Source organism: Aulostomus chinensis, chromosome 7 (assembly GCF_037954235.1).
Source record: "Aulostomus chinensis isolate RoL2024-O1b breed Wild chromosome 7, RoL_Achi_v1.0, whole genome shotgun sequence".
In the NCBI taxonomy this organism is placed as follows: Eukaryota; Metazoa; Chordata; class Actinopteri; order Syngnathiformes; family Aulostomidae; genus Aulostomus; species Aulostomus chinensis.
In genome coordinates, this window is record NC_141326.1 from 783,652 (window position 1) to 804,941 (window position 21,290).

General features: G+C 47.2%; 1 protein-coding gene across 4 annotated transcripts; it reads left to right on the forward strand.

Moving 5' to 3' along the window:
* The first annotated feature begins 14,412 nt into the window (after positions 1-14,412).
* dnajc24 (DnaJ (Hsp40) homolog, subfamily C, member 24) lies at positions 14,413-20,763 on the forward strand. Of its 4 annotated transcripts, none has more exons than XM_086208015.1 (6): positions 14,421-14,480; positions 14,980-15,036; positions 15,182-15,375; positions 16,066-16,201; positions 18,392-18,460; positions 19,188-20,763. In XM_086208015.1, exons 3-6 carry the CDS (start codon positions 15,274-15,276, stop codon positions 19,382-19,384), a joined length of 504 nt encoding a protein of 167 aa, XP_086064141.1. In that variant the 5' UTR covers positions 14,421-14,480; positions 14,980-15,036; positions 15,182-15,273; the 3' UTR covers positions 19,385-20,763. The 4 variants fall into 4 exon arrangements, with proteins under 4 accessions (XP_086064140.1, XP_086064141.1, XP_086064143.1 ...); XM_086208016.1 differs by having other exon boundaries at positions 14,461-14,480; positions 15,167-15,375; XM_086208017.1 differs by lacking the exon at positions 14,980-15,036 and having other exon boundaries at positions 14,431-14,480.
* Positions 20,764-21,290: the final 527 nt, after the last annotated feature.

Sequence of the window (21,290 nt, forward strand, 5' to 3'; positions counted from 1 at the left end):
AACGGACCGCACGTATGAACGGCTGGGACGACTGCGGCGATTAAATGATGTATTCATACACGCACGTCTGCAGCCGCGGTCGTATCGCAGGAGACAACAGGCAGTAATGAGGGCCTCCCTCCATGTTTTTTCCTTCGCCATACGAGCGCGACCAGTGAGGGAAGAGGACGCTAAAAAGCTCTCCATCACATACATGTTACAGTCACAAGGTTGGCTCGTCATACTAACGGAATATGACGTGTAAAACAGCGCGCCTCCTGTGATCGGTGCGGATGGGTTCACACCAGAAGCAAACCGCTCCAGAGTTCACTTGATAGCGGTCCCAGACCACCTCGACCAGGCGGACCTCGGAGTGGTTGACTGGTCCACACCAGAGTTCCAGGCCAGCGTTCACACCAACCAAAACGAACCGGATCAGGGAGGTAAACGCTCCATCGATACCAGGAAGATGCACAGATGATTGCATGGACCATCGCCTTGTGGCCACTGTGTAAGGACTCTACAGAACCAATGAGTCCAGTGTGAAAATGGAATCAGGACTTCAGAACTACACGACTAACTGAGGGCGTCTTCCTACAAAATAAAGGTACTTGTGGCGATGCGTTCAGGACACCTGGGAAGTAAACAGCAATCCACTGTTCTCCCATGAAGAACATGTAAAAACCAGCTGAGATCAGAATCCATCAAGACTGATATCAGTTCCAGGTTTGAACACCACCTGGAATCTCTCAGGACAGGTGACCGGAGCCTGCTGCGCTGCTGCCTCACATCTTTAGCCTGTCGCTGGTCTGAAGGACGGTGCCTGCAGGCCTAAACCACCATGTCATTGCTGTTACTCCCATTATAATGAAGTACTTAGAAGACACCTGTACTGAACCGTCCTCCCTCACTTGACCCACACCAGTACGTCTTTCTTTCTCTCATTTTTTGGCTCCACTTCTCTGTTCTGTCTCCTTTCTGGAGCTGTCAGGCTGAATATTCACCTTGGTTATTGAAGCAGACAAATGACACCTTTAAAAGCTGTTAGATCTGTTCCATGTGTGTGTGTGTGTGTGTGTTTGTCACATATATGTGTGTGCTGTGACAGTTTCATAAAGTGCAAATTCCATTTTTGTAGCGTTGGTCTGGAGAGAATATCGTTTACGCTTCATTAACTGTAAAGGCGTGTGTGTGTGTGTGTGTGTGTGTGTGTGTGTGTGTGTGTGTGTGTATTAGAGATGTCAGAGCTGTCAGAAAGTTTGTGTGCTTGATAGAAAACACAGCTCCTCCAGTTTGGTAAGAAGTGTGTCTTAATTTGTCTGAAAATTTGGAAAAATACTACAAACTGTGATTTTGATGAATTTGTCTGTTGCGTCATATCTGGTGGCGTGTTCACGTTGGGCTGTTTCTAACATAGTCTAACATGTTTCCTCCACTCATGATCAAGTTCCATTCATGAGTCACACAGTCACTAGTCAGAGGAAACAGTTTGGAAAAATGCAGATTTCCATGTTAAACCCCACCCACTTCATATTTAAGCACAACCCATGTCCTGATTAAGCCCCACCCCTGGTGTATGGCTACAGAAACAGATCATTTTAGTGGTAGTACAGTTACAGACAGGGGCACCCCAGGGGTCGGTGCTCGGCCCCCTACTCTTCTCCTTATACACCACAATAATCTGCTCATGTGGCTTCTCCTGCAACTGCTATGCTGACCACACTCAGCTCTTCCTGTCTCCTCCACCTGAAGACACGTCTGTCTCAGCTCAGATATCAGCGATGTCTCCTCATGGATGAAGGAAGGCCACCTTCCACTAAATCTGTCCAAAACTGAGCTCGTTGTCTTCCCAGCGTGTCCCTGTGTTCAACATCATGAGCGTTCTGCTCGATTCACATCAACTCCAGGAGTCTGGTGTCATGATTGATGACCTGCTGACCTTTAAGGTTCACATGGCCTCGTTGCTCGGTCTTGTCGATACGCCCTCTATGACACCAGGAGGATCAGACCCCACGTGACACAACGAGCCACACAGCTTCTGGTGCAGGCGCTAGTGATGTCATCATCGACCACGGCTGCTCTCTCCTAGCAGGCCTCCCTGGTGGACCTTTAATCCTCTGCAGATCCAGAAGCAGCAGCTCGTCTGGTCTTTAATTCGCCCAAAACTGGACGTCACCCTGCTGTGAACGTCTCCTCACTGGCTTCCAGCCGCAGCTCAAACAAACTCAAATCTCTTCTTCTGGCTTCCAAAGTGGTGACAAGAGTGGCTCCAGCCTACCTGGACCCCTCATCCTGGACTACACACCCTCTCGCCGCTACACCCCACCTGTGAGAGACGGCTGGTGCTCCCAGCCCAGCGTGGCTCTGAGTCTCCAGCCTGGGTCTTCTCCTCTGTTGGTCCCTCATGGTGGAATGAACTTCCCAACTCCATGCGACCCTCAGAGCCCCTTCCTGCTTTTAAGAGACGTTTGAAGGCTCAGCTGTTCAGGGAACACTGGGCCCTCAAACCTGAGCCTCCTCCAGCCTCCTCCTGGTCCTCAGGGTGGACCGAGTCAGGAGGTCAGAGACCGGCTCTGAGTGAACACTCAGCACTGACAGTGGTGGATACTGAATGTGTTGACTGTTGAAGCGTGTTGATGTTGAATTACTGGTTGTGGTCAGTTGTGGTTACATTATATGAAGAAAAAAAACCTGTCACTTCTTCTGCCACTAGGTGGCAGCACCTGCAGCCATCAAACTTGAAGCACGTCGTCTACTTACTAAGGTTTCCCCCTCTGATCTAAATTCGTGCTTGTGTTGAACGATGCTTTGAACAAAAGCGTCTGCCAAATGAAATTGTAGAATTGTAGATAGAGATAATGGTGTACTCACTCTTGCCTATGTTAGGGGGTTATTATTCATAGATTTTTAATTTCTTCATCTGTAGTACTTTTTTGTGAATAAAAATGGAATGAAATGGACACTGGATGTTTGATCCAGTCCACAGAACAACGATGATTAAATGTCAAACGGACATTTTCCACTGCTCTGCTGGCTCCTGCTGTTATTATGATGTGATGGAAGTAATATTGAAGTTAGATAAATAATTAGAAAGTTGTACACAAACTTTTATTTATTGCAGATTCTACTTCAGGCAGATTAGTAATTAGAGAAAGACACTTTGAAGCCACTTCAGTGAGCACAGCGATGAGACAACCATGCAGAAAATTGCCAGTCACAGGAGCAAGATGCAATAATGTGCTGGTTGACAACTGCTTTATTCGTTGGGTTGAAGTCCAACAGTCATTTTGAAGGCTGCTGGATCCATCCATGCTCACGTTCAAATCATGTGTAATAAAGTGTCATTTTTGAATTGTAATTCATCAGCATAGACAGTAGTGACCTGACTCACCAGCACCTTTAACTCGCCACATCAAGACTCTCATGACAAACAGATTTCCAGGCAGGTTTCGATGCTCAGGAGCCGCCAACAGCTCAGTGACAGAGTCATCTCGGGACTTCAGTAACTCCTCTGACTTTTTATATATATATATATATATATATATATATATATATATATATATATATATATATATATATATATATATATTATATGAAGTAGGTCTTAAGTCTGCTCTTAAACCTAGAGAGGGGGTCTGGGTCCTGGACTGAAACTGGGAGACGGTTCCACAGGAGGGAGCGTGACAGCTGAAGGCTCTGCTAAAGAGCAGGTATAGAAATAGAACATCACACCAGAGGCGGAAGCGCTGCCAAGGATCATTTCCTTTGCTCACAGGCGCCTGGGTGTTCGCACCAGAAGTGCATTTCTCCTTTTCTTACAACACATGGAGGACCATCATTTCCTTTATTAAACTCTGATAAACTGAAGTTCTTGTGCTGGGCCCAAACACCTGAGGACCACCTGATCTGATGAGACAGGTACCCTGGATGGCACCACCCTGGCCCCCAGCACCACCGTAGGAACCTAGGAGTTCTCTGTGACCAGGACCCTTCAACTCCCACATTCAACAAATCTCCAGGACGCCTTCTTCCATCTACGTAACATCGCTAAGATCAGACACATCCTGGCTCAAGAAGACGCAGAAAAACTAGTCCCTGCTTTTGTCACTTCCAGGCTGGATCACTGCACCTCCCTCCTCCCAGGCTGGACTAATAAGTCCCTAAAGACTTGCAGGTAACTGGTAACTGTCTAATAGTAACAGGTAATTGACACCCACAGATACCTGTCCCCTAGAGGGTACTGTCCCCTACTTTGAAGGACTGACACTTAGTGCAAGTGAAGTTAAGAAATGGAGTGTAAGAAAATACATTTTATGAAATGAAGTTTTCACATTTGTATATCATCATTTGTTTTAGCCATTTTCTCTCTCTCTCTCTCTCTCTCTCTCTCTCTCTCTCTCTCTCACACACACACACACACACACACGAATGGTGAAGCCCACTCCCCATGACCTTATTCTTTTAGAGGGATTGAGCAGATTTGAATCCATGTAATACAAACTCACAACTTTAACATTTCAAATTACTCATCATGTACTTTTGCAGTTGGATTACAGCTGAAGTTTTTTTTTATAAGTTGTTCCTTCTTCTGTGAGTTTGTATCAACTTCAGCTCCACTTGAATGCACACACACATACAATTAATACAGCGTACGCTTCATCACACACACACTTGGAATTAATTTATTGCATGCATGAATACATACAATACACATGCTCCACGCTTGTGCTTCTACACACATAGTGACACATTCATATCTCCCCACCAGCACGCACACACAGCAGGCACACACGTCTCTCTATTGACAATACAGAAATATACTTGGTAGCATTAAAGGTGGAACACAAGGGGGTTCACAGGTGTCCACGATGAGACGACCCCGTTGACCCTGGGCTCAGCACGCCACTGGTGAGCAAAATACCAGCTCCTCCTGATTTAATCACCCACAGTATTTATGGAGAACAGTCTCAGGTTCAGGTGAGTGACATCACAACAGTGTCACATCCAAACTGCCACTGAATTGACAGGTGATGGAAGAGGGAAGCCATGTGTTCGTACCTCAGCATCGGCCATGGAAGGAAGCAGCTAGGTCTTAGAGATGGCACGCAGGTGGAAAGAGCCAGTTCTGGTGATGTCTTCACTCAGTTGACCAGGAGAGGGTTGGGTCTAAGATGGCGCCAAATACTGCTGCTGAGCTTTGGGAGCTCACCAGGTTGTTCAGAGTTACTGTCACATGATCAAACTGGCACCTCAGTTGAACTGGGCCAAAGACTCCATTTTGTCTGGTTTAAGAGCAGGCTGCTGCCTGATGTCTACTTTTCCACATGAAGCTGCATGTTATCAGCCAAGAAGTGACATCCAGAGTGAGAAAAGGAGAAGGCCAAGAACCGACCCCTGCGGTACTCTACACTTCACATAGGTGAATACTGTTATCATTGGCGTCATACTGTGTTCATGAGAGCCAAGAAGAGATGCCAAACAGTTTTCCAGGATCGAAGCGAAGTAAAATCTGGTCAACTGGACGTAAGTTTATCTTGAAGACGTTTCGACATTTGCGACATTTCCTTTCACCTATTTACAACCAAGTCCTTTCCAAGCTTCCCCAAAGAGTTCAGCTGAAAGACCCATGTGGAACGGCTGATGCCAGCACAGCCCATTAGCATCTGAGTGGTCGGTGAAACTCCCCAACGACCACCCCTGAAACTCCCTGACACCGCACAACGACTGTCGTTTGGGGAGGCCAGGTGAGTCTCGGGAGGGTCGTTTCCACCACAATAGCACTGACCACTCCCACATAGGTTTATAAGCTGGAGTTTCCACACTCTTCACTAGAACTGAAGAAGCCTCTCGGATGAGAGGTGAAACGTCTTCAAGATAAACTTACGTCCAGTTGACGAGATTTTACTTCGCTTCGATCTACGATGACCTGGATGAATGAGAACCTACACAGACAGTTTTCCAGGAGATCTACAAGAAGAACATGACAGGCCTACAGACCTGGGGTCAAGACCTGGGTTCTTGAGGTTTGACCACCTTGGCATTAAAGCTATCGGGGACGACCCCAGTCAGGAGTGATACATTTATGACATTGAGAAGAACAGAAAAGCTTAAGGAGCTTGGCTGGCTGGGGTACCACGTCACGCTGCGTGATCCAGTGACGATCGTCAGATGTGTTGACTGAAGGGAAGCTGAGCCGCATAAAAGGACTGAGACGGCAGTGACGTGGCCAAAATTAGTTAAGATTTATAGTTGTTGGCCACAGACTTAACACCTAAGCTTTAATTGGTGATGTATGAACTCCAAAGAAGTACTATCAATTGGTTGCTTTGTAGTAATACACCCAGAACTGTGAACAAGGAGCTGAATATGTGTAAAACCTGCTAAAGAACAACTGGCGAGATCGGTGGTTTGTGGGGTGAACTGAAGCAGCTGCCTTCTGTTGACCAGCTGTGTTTCTTTGGCTCTGTTTCCCTGTCTCTCTCTCACACACACACACACACACACACACACACGCACACGCACACACACACACACAGTCTGTTGCTGGTTCAGCAGTTGAAACCAGTGAAGTGTTGCAGGACCCAGCAAGATGGGAAGCATCATCAATCACACACACATGCACCGACACACACAGAAGGACACACACATTTATTCTCCTCGTCAACTGCGTGTCACTGGGCAAGAAGGAGAGCAGGTGGTGTGTGTGTGTGTGTGTGTGTGTGTGTGTGTGTGTGTACCTGGTTCTTGTCACCTATTGGAGACCTGGTCTAAAGACTAACCAAGCCTGTCCCGTGACATCGCTGTTCTCCAGTGTTCTGAGGATATCAGATCTCCAGAGCGACGCTCAGTCAGGGAAGCGGCAGACGGACAGACCTTGCTGTTGCAGTGAGTCTGGCCCGGTTCTGGTTTCAGCCTCTGAGCCTCTTGAGCCATAACAAAGGTTTCTAATGAAGGACTGGTGTAGAATCCTTCATTCTGCTGGGGGTGGGTGTTTTCGATGGCTTCCACAATGCCAGCAGTTGCAGATGAAGTTAATGAGAGAAGTCTTTCTGTTGTTGTTGGTTATGATTATTTTAGTTAACACCTTTCTAATGAACAGCTGTTCTCAGTTGCTGTGAGCACCTTTCCTCAGTCTGTCTGAAGTCAGGCTGGAGAATCTCATGTGTGGGTCAGTGACTCTTCATGACTGACATGTTGTTGCTTCTTGTATTATTTAGCATGGTTGTCATGTTTTTATTGTGTTTTATAATTAACAGCTTTGTGATTAGGAGCAGGTAGATGTGTATTTGTGTGTTCGTCTATTCCTCGTGTTGTGGGGGCATAAATCTGTTTTTGCAGTCGCTTTGTGGGGACCTGCCTCCCTTTTGGTGACTAAAATCAGGTCCATCAAATGTAAATCATTTAGTTTTTCGAGTGAAGCCTCGGTGGCATGTGAAAGATGAGAAGAGGTTAAGACGAAGGTGTGGGTATTGGTAAGGGTTTGTCTAGCAGCTGAGTTTGAGTCCAAAGCTACCACGTCCTCTGAAGTCATGCAAATATGTGTGTGTGTGTGTGTGTGTGTGTGTGTGTGTGTGCGTTCCTGGTTGTTCTTTTCTCTCTTTAATGAGCCATAGCTTGCCGTTATTATCAGCTGTGTTGTTTCTTCAACTCACACGTTTCTAATCAACAGCTGCTCCACATCGCCGAGTCCTCGCCAGCGCACACATGCACCCAGTCTGTCTGTTCCAGGCCTTTGTGGGACCACACCAAACCATTGCAGAGGTTTCATGTTGGATTTAAAACAACAGAAACCTTTTGCGAGGCTGACTATATTTAATCCTCTTGTCTTTTGGACATTATCCCTCCATTTATTGGAAAATACTGCAACAGGAAGTCCCTCCATCACACGGAGCGTCCTGTCTGCTTTCCCGCTTGGGGCCTCAGTATCGCCAGGGGCCGTCAACACACCCTGGACTTTGGGTGGCAGATTACTGTTTGTTCTTGATTTTGATAAACAGGACATTTAACACAGAGGTACAACTCCAGCGCTCAAGTTGCTTTCAAGAAACTTCAAGGCCAGGTTCAACCTATCGGAGCGCTGTAATAACCCTCCATTCATGATGTTGCATCTATGTCCTCATTCTGATTTCCAGACGTATTGAATGGAGGCTGTGATTTGTCATGATGTTGAAAATTACTGGGTTTAAGACAGAAGTGTTCCAAACATGTGACCTGTCCCACTTGTATGACTTGGAGTAGATGGAATATCAGGACTACCTCCAATGATTCATTGGGATATCAGGAGGTCCTGGAATGGAGGGAGATCAGGGGAGATCTACTGTGGATAGAATGCTCCGAGCAATGAACAGGTCAGTTAAAAATACTCTAAACCAAACAGTTACCAGAAAAAAGAATTCTCTGGGTATATTTGAATTTAGTAGGTATGGAGCAGGGCTGCACGGTGGAGCAGTGGTCCTCACTGTGGCCCCCAGCAAGAAGGTTCCGGGTTCGAGTCCCGGCTGCAGCACGGGGTCTTTCTGGGTGAGTCTCCATGTTCTCCCTGTTCCTGCTGGGTTCTCTCTGGTACTCCAGCTTCCTCCACAGTCCAAAGACATCAAGAGGGACCAGGTTAATCCAGACTCTAAATTGACCGTAGGTGTGAATGTGAGTGTGAATGGTTGTTCGGGTGAACCCCGCCTCTCGCCCGTAGATGCTGGGATAGGCTCCAGACGACGATGGATTCTTGACAAGAATCCCTCCAAATCAGCGGAGGGAAGTGAATAGTTCATCCCCTGTCATCTGTTTGTCTGTGGTGAATTTGGAGGTCAAGCTTGGTGCTGATGGTGGCAGTGAGGAGTGGCTCAGATCCTTTGCCACGGTGAGCACGCTTTGCACTCACAGGGAGATGCTTATTGAGGTTTGGATAGGAGGAACACCGTTGAAGAGCTTGAACTTTGGAAACATCTGAACTCTCCACCCATGAGAATATTCAGGAAGTGAGGAAAGCTTTCTTCCTCTTCTTCTTCTTCTTCTTCTTCCTCTTCTTCTTCTTCTTCAGTGGACTAGTTTTATGGTAGTTGGCTTCCATGCATGTCACATTACTGCCACCCTCTCTATTTTAGGATTCCTTCATGATAGGTATTTACAGTGTCCATCCAAAGTTACAGCACTCAGTCGGAGCGATCCACCACGATGAAGATGGGGTGATGTCCATCCAAATCTCTTGGACTCAATACATTTGATCACCATGGCAATAAATGCCAGGTTCCAGTTCCCTCTGCACTGACCCATTTTCATCCTCCCTCCTCATTCTCATGCCATGAAACAGCATCTTCTTGTGCGATTTCATTGACTTTGATGCTCTACATGTGACTCCCTCGCCTTTGTCTTTCCAGCACGCTGTAGCAGCCGGCCGGTACTCCTGAGAGGAGCTCCCTCGAACAGCCTGACTCAACGGAGGACATAACCCACAAAGTGCCCTCTCTCCAAGTCCCACAACACCGTCAGTGCCCCCAAATAACTCAGCTGCCACAGGAATCGGCAGGCCACCCGCTAGGACATTTGATATTTATCTATTATCTTTAAATGATCATTTCCTACAAGTTTGCCCTCTTTCTTGTTGTGAAGTTTTGTTGCTTCTCTTTTTTCTGTATTTTGTGCACTTGCTTGTTTTTTAAACCATATCAAAAATTTTAAAAATAATTGTGAGGAGAGTGCAGATTTTGGAGGATACACATGGGGATCATGGTGCTAGACAAAGGATCTGCCTTCTCTCTGTATGCCATAATTGTAGATAACAGAATTTCAGTCTTGGGATGTAGTGAGAAACAATGAGCACGTGGGTGCCCGTCCTTGAACACTAGTATAATATAGTGAGTACTCCCCAGGCTGTATATGATCTAAGTTGCATGAGGCAGCCTAGCAAGTTGGAATATCTGCAGCGAAAAATGGGGTTCAATAGAGGAGCTGCAGACGCTGGCGAGGAGACGCGGGAGGATCGTGTCAGAGGCAGCGACTGACTACACAGTGGCGACGATCGGGCCCTGCTGCTGTGGAAGCCTGGGTAGGCTGCAGGACCCGATGTAGCTGGTGAAGAGGCGGGGGCGGGGCGGGGATTGACCTGTTGTAGCATTAACAAGGTGTGAAGGAAGTGTCAGGAGGAGAAGTAACACGTGTTCTGATTGCATATTGAAATATCGTTCAATATCTTTCCAACTTGATTTAGTGTCAAATTTATAATTATAATTATTATTATTATTATTGTGTATCAGTCCCAGCAGACTGTAGATGGTGATGAGGTGGATGAAGAAGGGAACCTACATCAAAGTATAATTACTCTTTATGCGTGTGTGCTACATTTTCAGCTTGTAGTTCACATAAAGTATTCAACACACAACCCTCAACACTGTTGGCTCCATGCATCAAAGTCAGCGTCAGAATAATTTTGACGTTATGTCCAGGAATTCACATCTCAAAGACCACTCAACACATATTTTCAAAGTCTCTAAACAGACACAAACTAGTTTGACCTCGTCCTGTTGTCAGGCAGACATGTAAGTGCTCTGTACTGACATGAGCTCACCTCAACACTCCTGCACCAGTGGGCACAAGACTGTTGGCAGAAACTGACCACTGCATCTGTTGGAACCTGGAGATGAAACTGGCGCTGTTCCTGTCCAGAAGAGCCCTGTTCTTTCCACCTTTTGTTGGACAAAATAGTGATGTTAAAAATTATTACAAATAATAAACATGACGTAACTGTTCAAAAACACACATTCAATTATGTTCTAGCGAACTACAAACGAGCAACAAAGGCCGGTGCGAATTAGACGAGACTAAAAAGTCGTGCATCTAAAAACTGGTTTCGACAGACTCGTGGTTTGGATGGTGAAGAAGACGAGTTGAGCCAAATGAAGAAATAATTAGCTGCACAAGAACGCCCCCCCCCCCCCCAACCCTTTTGTGGTCTTGTTAAAGAGCCATAAAAGAGTGAGAGACAGGAAGTCAAATCTAAAAGGTGTCATTGTGTCACCTCATCCCCTCTGTTCCCATTTCAATTAACAGATTCGTCCTGAGCTGCATTTTCGGGGCAAATTTCCCAGCATGAGGTCCTGCATTGCTCTTTCCTTTCAGCGGTTTCAGGGGTTAAGAGCAACACTCTGTCATACTGCATTCAAATTACACGATATACAAGTGTCATACAGCATCCTTCCTATAGGAGAGAAAAGCAGGGAACATGAGACTAGAGTTCCAACAGAAAATATGATCCTGAACTTCACATCCGAGTCTTCATATACTGAGTTCAGAGGTTTGCAGCCATTCAGACACACAGAAAACTCTCAAAATTCAAAAGCAACGATGGTCCATAAGAGTAAAATTTGTAGTATGCAGAAGGTTACAGAGCAGTGGTATGACTGCAGGGGTGGATGTATCAAAGTATATATATTTTTTTAGATATTCAGTATTTTTAAAGTACAATATTGAAGTATGGGCGGCCCGGTGGAGCAGTGGTCCTCACTGTGGCCCCCCATCAAGAAGGTTGTGGGTGGAGCCCCGGCTGCAGCACGGGGTCTTTCTGGGTGAGTCTCCATGTTCTCCCTGTTCCTGCTGGGTTCTCTCTGGTACTCCAGCTTCCTCCACAGTCCAAAGACATCAAGAGGGACCAGGTTAATCCAGACTCTAAATTGACCGTAGGCGTGGCTGGGAGAGCCAATGGTTGTCTGTCTCTATGTGTTGGCCCTGCCATGGACTGGTGACCTGTCCAGGGGGAAGGCTGCTGGGATAGGCTCCACCCCCACCACCCTCAACAGGAGAAGAGGGAGAACATGGAGGGAGGGATGGATGATGGATGGTGGATGGATGATGGATGGTGGATGGATGATGGATGGTGGATGGATGATGGATGATGGATGGATGATGGATGGTGGATGGATGTTGGATGATGGATGGATGATGGATGATGGATGGATGATGGATGGATGATGGATGATGGAAAGTGGATGGATGATGGATGGATGATGGATGATGGATGGATGGATGGATGGATGGATGATGGACGATGGATGGATGGATGATGGATGGTGGATGGATGATGGATGGTGGATGGATGTTGGATGGTGGATGATGTTGGATGATGGATGGATGGATGATGGATGGATGATGGATGGTGGATGGATGATGGATGGTGGATGGATGTTGGATGATGGATGGATGATGGATGATGGATGGATGATGGATGGTGGATGGATGTTGGATGATGGATGGATGATGGATGGATGATGGATGGATGATGGATGATGGAAAGTGGATGGATGATGGATGGATGATGGATGGATGGATGGATGGATGGATGATTGATGGATGGTGGATGGATGATGGATGGTGGATGATGTTGGATGATGGATGGATGGATGATGGATGGATGATGGATGGATGATGGATGATGGATGGTGGATGGATGATGGATGAATGATGGAAAGTGGATGGATGATGGATGGATGATGGATGGATGATGGATGGATGGATGGATGGATGATGGATGATGGATGATGGATGGATGGATGGATGATGGATGGATGGATGGATGATTGATGGATGATGGAAAGTGGATGGATGATGGATGATGGATGGATGATGGATGGATGGATGATGGATGGATGGATGGATGGATGATGGATGGATGGATGATGGATGGATGGATGGATGGATGATGGATGGATGATGGATGATGGATGGATGGATAATGGATGGTGGATGGATGATGGATGGTGGATGGATGATGGATGATGGATGGATGATGGATGGTGGATGGATGTTGGATGATGGATGATGGATGGATGATGGATGGATGATGGATGATGGAAAGTGGATGGATGATGGATGGATGATGGATGATGGATGGATGATGGATGGATGATGGACGATGGATGGATGGATGATGGATGGTGGATGGATGATGGATGGTGGATGGATGTTGGATGATGGATGGATGATGGATGGTGGATGGATGATGGATGGTGGATGGATGTTGGATGATGGATGGATGATGGATGATGGATGGATGATGGACGATGGATGGATGGATGATGGATGGTGGATGGATGATGGATGGTGGATGGATGTTGGATGATGGATGGATGATGGATGGTGGATGGATGATGGATGGATGTTGGATGATGGATGGATGATGGATGATGGATGGATGATGGATGGTGGATGGATGTTGGATGATGGATGGATGATGGATGGATGATGGATGATGGAAAGTGGATGGATGATGGATGGATGATGGATGGATGGATGGATGGATGGATGATTGATGGATGGTGGATGGATGATGGATGGTGGATGATGTTGGATGATGGATGGATGGATGATGGATGGATGATGGATGATGGATGGATGGATGATGGATGGTGGATGGATGATAGATGATGGATGGATGATGGATGATGGATGGTGGATGGATGATGGATGGATGGATGATGGATGATGGATGGATGGATGGATGGATGATGGATGGATGGATGATGGATGATGAATGGATGGATGGATGGATGGATGATGGATAATGGATGGATGATGGATGGATGGATGGATGGATGGATGGATGGATGGATGATGGATAATGGATGGATGATGGAAAGTGGATGGATGATGGATGATGGATGGATGATGGATGGATGGATGGATGGATGGATGGATGGATGGATGATGGATGATGGATGATGGATGGATGGATGATGGATAATGGATGGATGATGGATGGATGGATGATGGATGGATGGATGATGGATGGATGATGGATGGATGGATGATGGATGGATGATGGATGGATGGATGATGGATGATGGATGATGTATGGATGGATGATGGATGGATGATGGATTCATTAGAAGCAGAAGCTGACCATGGAAAACATGTCAAAACCTGAGAGTGATGAACCTTCAAAAGTGAAGCCTGCAAACCTGACAAGAAAATCTCCAAGCAAACAGAATACAAAACATCTTGAAGATTGTATACTTTTACTTTAAATGGAATGATTTACTTTTACAAGAGTATTTCTACTTAAAAAGTTAAGTTAAATAAAGGAAAAATATTCAAACCGTTTCAGTTGGCGGTTCACTGTCAGTCAGTGTTTGCTGCTCAAGTGGTAGGCTCTGGTCTCAGATTATAATTTAATAGTTTTTCAAATGAAATATTAAGTATATTCAAGTTTGAATATATCTGATAAACAAAATCTTAGGATAAAAAAACACTTTATCGATCCCACATCGAAGGATTGGTAATTACTGAGGCGTTTCTTTATTTTTATTCTGAATTGGTTTTACACTTACGGCGAAATTTGAGGGGTTTTCCTTTCACTTCTTTTGCCTTTTATTCTGGAAGTACCGGAAGTTAATACATCCCAGCGGAAGTCAATTCACAGGCGGAACTGTAAGTCGCTTGTTCTATGTGATAGGGGGAATCATAACATTGTTGAACAGTATGTCGTGTCTCTGGTGGCAGCTCCTCAGGTTTAGGTATGTCACTCTGATACCAGGAGCTGCATGTTTATAAGCTCTGCTCACAACTGGTTAGTCAGTTAATTAGCTAGTTAGTCAGTTAATTCGCTAAAGCTTTCCGGTGAAATCCGATAGTTACTACAAATACACCAGAGCATGCAGCTTGTCGGAAACCTAACAGTCAGATCAACATATGACTGAATAAGAGACCGTCCCGGCCGTAGTACACGTGAAGTACACGCAGCTCGTAGTGTTGCAGGTACAGTGACCGGGCGGAGGCAGAGAGAAGCCCGGAGTGACATGTCCGCTGCTGCGGGCGCACCGGCACCTTCTTCTCCTCACTTCCGGCGTGCCACTTGATTTGAATGCATTAATAGTTACTGTCAGAAATGGTATTGTGGATCTTTTTAACCAGTCAGTAAAGAGTTGACCTTCACCAGAATGACCTCTGCTCCTTCTGCTGCTCCTCACCTGCTCCCTCCCGCTGCTCCTCGCTCAACGTGCCGTCGCTGCTCAGGCTGACTGAACCTGGCTTGTGTGTCTGTTGTCTGAGGGGCAACTCGAGCTGCTCAGGGTGAGAGGAACACCGACCTGAACTAAAGCAAGCACACCTGGACCGGAGCCTGGTTTATAGGAGAGCAGTAGTTTCACCTGTGGAGTCTGCTGGTCTAAATTGATGTTGCACATTCTGCGTGTTTCTGAAGTTTGAAATCTTGCAGCTTTGAGAAATAAAAGGAGGCTGGAAACCTGAACATCCGGACCACGACGGAGCTGACTGGTGGTGGTGTGCCTTGTGTGGACTGGAGCAGGGATGTGTGAGGCAGCAGACAAGGACCTGTATGCTGTTCTGGGAGCCAGCCCATCAGACTCTGTCCAGCAGCTCAGACACAGATACCAGAAACTGGCCTTACAGGTAAACGCAGTGTGGCTGCTCTGGTTTTGACCTGTTCAGGTAGCAGAACGCAGCCAACCCTCACACTGAAATAGTGAATTAATGCTGCAGTCGCCAACACTTTCACCTCCTGGCCAGCAGGTGTCTCCCTCTCTCTTGCTGCACGGAACTCATCTCCTGGTTACCAGGTTGACCCAACTAACCACATGTGGTCGTAGGTGGAATAGCGGGAATAAAACAGACAAGTTATGTGGTCAATCTCTTCACCAGTGCGATGATCCATTATCCTTCCATCCATTTCTTATACCGCTTATCTGATAAGGGTGGGGGGTGGAGCCTATCCCAGCTGACATTAGGTGAGAGGTGGGGTTCACCCTGGACGGGTCACCAGTCCATCACAGGGTCATCAATTAGGGTTAAGTATCCTAACCAGCAACCTTTTGGTTGCTAGGCGGCCACGTTACCATGCTGCCCCTCCATGGTGATGATGTCACGCCCTAACAACAACATGAACCTGTCAGGGGGCAAAGTTGCGAACTTGAGCTATTGCTACTGTTAGTGAGCAACCGTTAGCTTAGCTGTCCTTTAGCAAGTGGCCCGCTCAGCCTGGCTGGTCAGCCCTTCTGGTCCTCCAGACCAGCATAGGAATCATCAACACACGTGTTTACTGTCAATTGTGTGTGTCTGTCCGGTGTCCGTGTGTGTGAGCAGTATCACCCTGACCGCTGGGGGGACACGAGCCCTTCAGAGGCAGAGTCTGGCATGAAGAGGTTCCTAGAAGTTGATGCTGCCTGGAGAATCCTGAGTGATCAGAGCAGCAGGAGCCAGTACGACCAGCACAGAAGAGGTACCACCTCATACTCTTCAGAACTTCAAACTGACACTCGACATGTTTCCCTCACGTTAGCGCTGTTAAGAACCCTAAACCAGCGAGAAACATCTCAGTCCCTCGGCAGTAATAATGACGTTGTTTACTGGATGGCAGTCGGGACGCGCAGAGACTCAAATCAAACTTTTAGTTGCCCGTTTGACCTCTCTGAAAAGAGGTTGACGTGATATGAACTACAAGTCTGGTCCCTGCTCATAACCACATGACGGCGTTGTGCTCACAGGCTCAGGGAGGGAACCTTGTGACCAGCAGTGGGTTTTCTGGAGCTCAGCTGCCGTTTCTGCTCCGTGTCTGCGACTGTGATTCTTCTGTGATGAATGAGAGTCTCTGTCATCTCAACACACACGAGAGCCTCACAGTCCCAGGGAGCTGAGACGAACAGAGCTTCACCTGAGGCGCTCAAATGCACCGTCGCTTTCTCCACACCTGGTGAAAGTGTGGAGGTACTGCAGCGAGCTGCTGTCATAGGAGAAGGTGGCCATCGGTGCTGAAGTCCTGCGTGTGTGCCAGGCAGACCTCCACCCCGAGTGTGTGTGTGCGTGTGAGAGAGAACCCCAAAACACACACACACACACACACACTTCCACTGCGCTAAATCACGGTTAGTTTAGCAGCAATTATCTCACACAGTGTAACACTAATTAAAAGTGAGGCAGAGTTTAGCAGTAATTATTCAGGGTTCAGAGTCGTTATCACTGTCCCTGCTGAGCTGGGCCTGACTGGATAGGAGGGGCTCCATCCACCCATCATCCATCCATCCTTGCATCATACATCCACCCATCATCCATCCATCCATTATACATCCACCCATCATCCATCCATCCATCATCCATCCAGCCATCATCCATCCAGCCATCATCCATCCTTGCATCATACATCCACCCATCATCCATCCTTGCATCATACATCCACCCATCATCCATCCATCCTTGCATCATACATCCGCCCATCATCCATCCATCCTTGCATCATACATCCACCCATCATCCATCCATCCATTATACATCCACCCATCATCCATCCATCCATCATCCATCCATCCATCATCCATCCAGCCATCATCCATCCTTGCATCATACATCCACCCATCATCCATCCTTGCATCATACATCCACCCATCATCCATCCATCCTTGCATCATACATCCGCCCATCATCCATCCATCCTTGCATCATACATCCACCCATCATCCATCCATCCATTATACATCCAGCCATCATACATCCACCCATCATCCATCCATCCATCATACATCCACCCATCATCCATCCATCCATCATCCATCCAGCCATCATACATCCACCCATCATCCATCCAGCCATCATACATCCACCCATCATCCATCCAGCCATCATACATCCACCCATCATCCATCCTTCCATCATACATCCACCCATCATCCATCCATCCATTATACATCCACCCATCATCCATCCATCCATCATACATCCACCCATCATCCATCCATCATCCATCCATCCATCATCCATCCAGCCATCATACATCCACCCATCATCCATCCAGCCATCATACATCCACCCATCATCCATCCATCCATCATACATCCACCCATCATCCATCCATCCATCATCCATCCAGCCATCATACATCCAGCCATCATCCATCCATCCATCATACATCCACCCATCATCCATCCATCATCCATCCAGCCATCATACATCCACCCATCATCCATCCATCATACATCCACCCATCATCCATCCATCATCCATCCAGCCATCATCCATCCAGCCATCATACATCCAGCCATCATACATCCACCCATCATCCATCCATCCTTCCATCATACATCCACCCATCATCCATCCATCCATCATCCATCCACCCATCATCCATCCACCCATCATCCATCCACCCATCATCCATCCACCCATCATACATACATACATACATACATCCATCACCCCTCCATCCACCATCCCTCCACCCCCTCCTCCACCAGTTGTGGAGTGTTCAGCTGTTGTTAGCGTGTGTCACAGGTCAGTGGTGGCTGACTTCAGCACCGGTTCTGTTCCACTGGTGCTCACATGACCTGATGGTCACCTGGTCCAGACTTGACTGCTTTGTGTTGTTTGATGTTTGCCTTCCCTCCACTACCACCCTGAAAATGTGTTCATGTTCTTGTAGCTGGGGAACTGAAGCAGGACTGGCCCGTCGACTCCACGGTGTCTCTGGAGGACATGTCCTGGAATCCTGGTGATTACAAACACACCAAAACACTCTGTTGCTGTCATCAGCCTGGCGCTGCCCCCGGTGGGGATTTGGGTATGACAGGGAACCTCGGCGCTACTTTCATGTCGTTCAGCCTCAGAGCAACCAGGCTTCCGTTTGGGGAAGCCTTTATTTCGCGGTTGTTCTCCTTGATAACAAAACCACGCAGACAACAGGTGTCAACCAGAGAACAGGTAGAAGCACCGGGTTGGTGGGCCGGCAGACACCTGTGCTGTAGGCTCTTCCATGGGCAGTATTTTGTTCGGTGTTTTGTAAGCGGGGCCGGCGAGCAGGGCCAGGTATTACCTGTTGGTGCTGGCTCAGGTGACCACACCCCCTGTAACTATGATAAGACAACATTTCATTGACCACTGACTTTTATTTGATGGAAGATGATTGGTTAAAAATGTGTGTTATGTTGTTACCTCTGCTTGAATCATGAATTTAACCCATGGAGGTACCTTGAGTGGACTGGCCACGCCCCCAACACACTTGTACAGTGAGGTTTTGACCTCTGGTCACCCAACAGGGCCAGAGGTCATCACTTTCTAACAAATAGAAGGAGGAAGGATTATTATCTTCACTTGAAAAGAAATGAAAACAGCAGCTTACTGTACAAGTCCAAAACTCCAGTTTGAAGTTGTGTATGTGTGTGTGTGTGTGTGTGTGTGTGTGTGTGTGTGTGTGTGTGTGTGATTGTATGACTTGCCAGAGGCGGGTGTGTATACATACTTCTGTCGCTGTGGAGGAGAATTCATCATCTCAGGAGACGACGTCCAGGCGGAGACATGGGGAGTTTGCGCTGAAGAGGAGGACACAAAGGAGGGACAGCATGTGGTTGTATGCTGCAACACGTGTTCCCTCAGTGTGGTCATCACACTGTCGTCGCACACAAAGACCCACAACTGAGACTGCCACTCGTAGAGGCTTGAAACTGGACGAGTGTCAGCTTGTCCTTCTTTGGGCGAAGGAGGCAAATAATCTGAGTGTTGGGAAGGTTGACAGTGGGACAGTGCACAACTCTCAAGTGTCCTCTCAGATGGTCAAAATCTTCATCAAGACATTTTTATTTGTAAACCAGATCACAATAACGGGTCCAGCAGGTCCAGAAAACCCTCTTTGTATGCATCAACAGCCCACAGTGTCCCATCTGAGACATGTATCTCATGTTCTTGTTGAGAGAATGAGGATGGGGCCCTGATAAAATGTCTCAACATAAATGTTCAGCATTGCAAAAGAAATTAAATCAAATACAATTTATGAAGCTTATTGCACACTAAGTAGTATATTTTTAGTATTGACACAAGCATTTATATTAAAATGGCTAATTCTCCTCCAGCTGGTCCAGAACGCTGCTGCCCCCCTGACTAGAACTGGTAGCAGAGACCAGGTCTCTCCTGGACTGCTTCTCTGCATGGCTCCCTGTCAGATTCAGAACAGAATTTAAAATTCTTCTTCCACCATCAAAGTCCTCAACAGTCAGGCTCCTTCATCCCTGACAGAGCTCCTAGTCCCCTATGATCCAGCTAGAACCCTTCACTGCCAGGATGCAGGGTTCCTGCTGGTTCCTAGAGTTCTCTGCTCAGACTGCTGGGGATCTCCCATGATGCACTGGGCTTCTCTCTCCTCCTCTTGTCCTCATACGTGTTACTAGCTGGTCGTCTTTTCCCCTCATCCCAGATCCTGGTGCTGCTGGAGGAGGCTCCAGACCTGAAGAGCCTCCAGCTGCCACCCGTAGCTCCACCTGCTCACGTCCCCGTCCGTCCATCAGTCTCTCCTCCTTTCTCTCTCTCTTTATCTCTGTCCCTCTCTTTCCTTCTGTCTCTCTGTCCTCCTCCATTCTCTGTCTTTGTCTCTGTCCATCAGTCTCTCCTCCTTTCTCTCTCTCTTTATCTCTGTCCCTCTCTTTCCCTCTGTCTCTCTGTCTTCCTCCATTCTCTGTCTTTGTCTCTGTCCATCAGTCTCTCCTCCTTTCTGTCCCTCTTTATCTCTGTCCCTCTCTTTCCTTCTGTCTCTCTGTCTTCCTCCATTCTCTGTCTTTGTCTCTGTCCATCAGTCTATCCTCCTTTCTCTCCCTCTTTCTCTCTGTCCCTCTCTTTCCTTCTGTCTCTGTCTTCCTCCATTCTCTGTCTTTGTCTCTGTCCATCAGTCTCTTCTCCTTTCTCTCTCTATCTCTGTCCCTCTCTCTCCTTCTGTCTCTCTGTCCTCCTCCATTCTCTGTCTTTGTCTCTGTCCATCAGTCTCTCCTCCTTTCTCTCTCTCTTTATCTCTGTCCCTCTCTCTCCTTCTGTCTCTCTGTCCTCCTCCATTCTCTGTCTTTGTCTCTGTCCATCAGTCTCTCCTCCTTTCTCTCTCTCTTTATCTCTGTCCCTCTCTTTCCTTCTGTCTCTCTGTCCTCCTCCATTCTCTGTCTTTGTCTCTGTCCATCAGTCTCTCCTCCTTTCTCTCTCTCTTTATCTCTGTCCCTCTTTCCTTCTGTCTCTCTGTCCTCCTCCATTCTCTGTCTTTGTCTCTGTCCATCAGTCTCTCCTCCTCTCTCTCTCTTTATCTCTGTCCCTCTCTTTCCTTCTGTCTCTCTGTCCTCCTCCATTCTCTGTCTTTGTCTCTGTCCATCAGTCTCTCCTCCTTTCTCTCTCTCTTTATCTCTGTCCCTCTCTTTCCTTCTGTCTCTCTGTCCTCCTCCATTCTCTGTCTTTGTCTCTGTCCATCAGTCTCTCCTCCTCTCTCTCTCTTTATCTCTGTCCCTCTCTTTCCTTCTGTCTCTCTGTCCTCCTCCATTCTCTGTCTTTGTCTCTGTCCATCAGTCTCTCCTCCT

What these genes read in the sequence shown, in the direction of transcription:
- dnajc24 (XM_086208014.1), top strand. Translation starts at nt 15,274, where the DNA reads ATGTGTGAGGCAGCAGACAAGGACCTGTATGCTGTTCTGGGAGCCAGC. An exon ending in ACCAGAAACTGGCCTTACAG is followed by an intron (nt 15,376 to 16,065) that starts GTAAACGCAGTG and finishes GTGTGTGAGCAG; the next exon opens with TATCACCCTGACCGCTGGGG. An exon ending in GGACATGTCCTGGAATCCTG is followed by an intron (nt 18,461 to 19,187) that starts GTGATTACAAAC and finishes ATGACTTGCCAG; the next exon opens with AGGCGGGTGTGTATACATAC.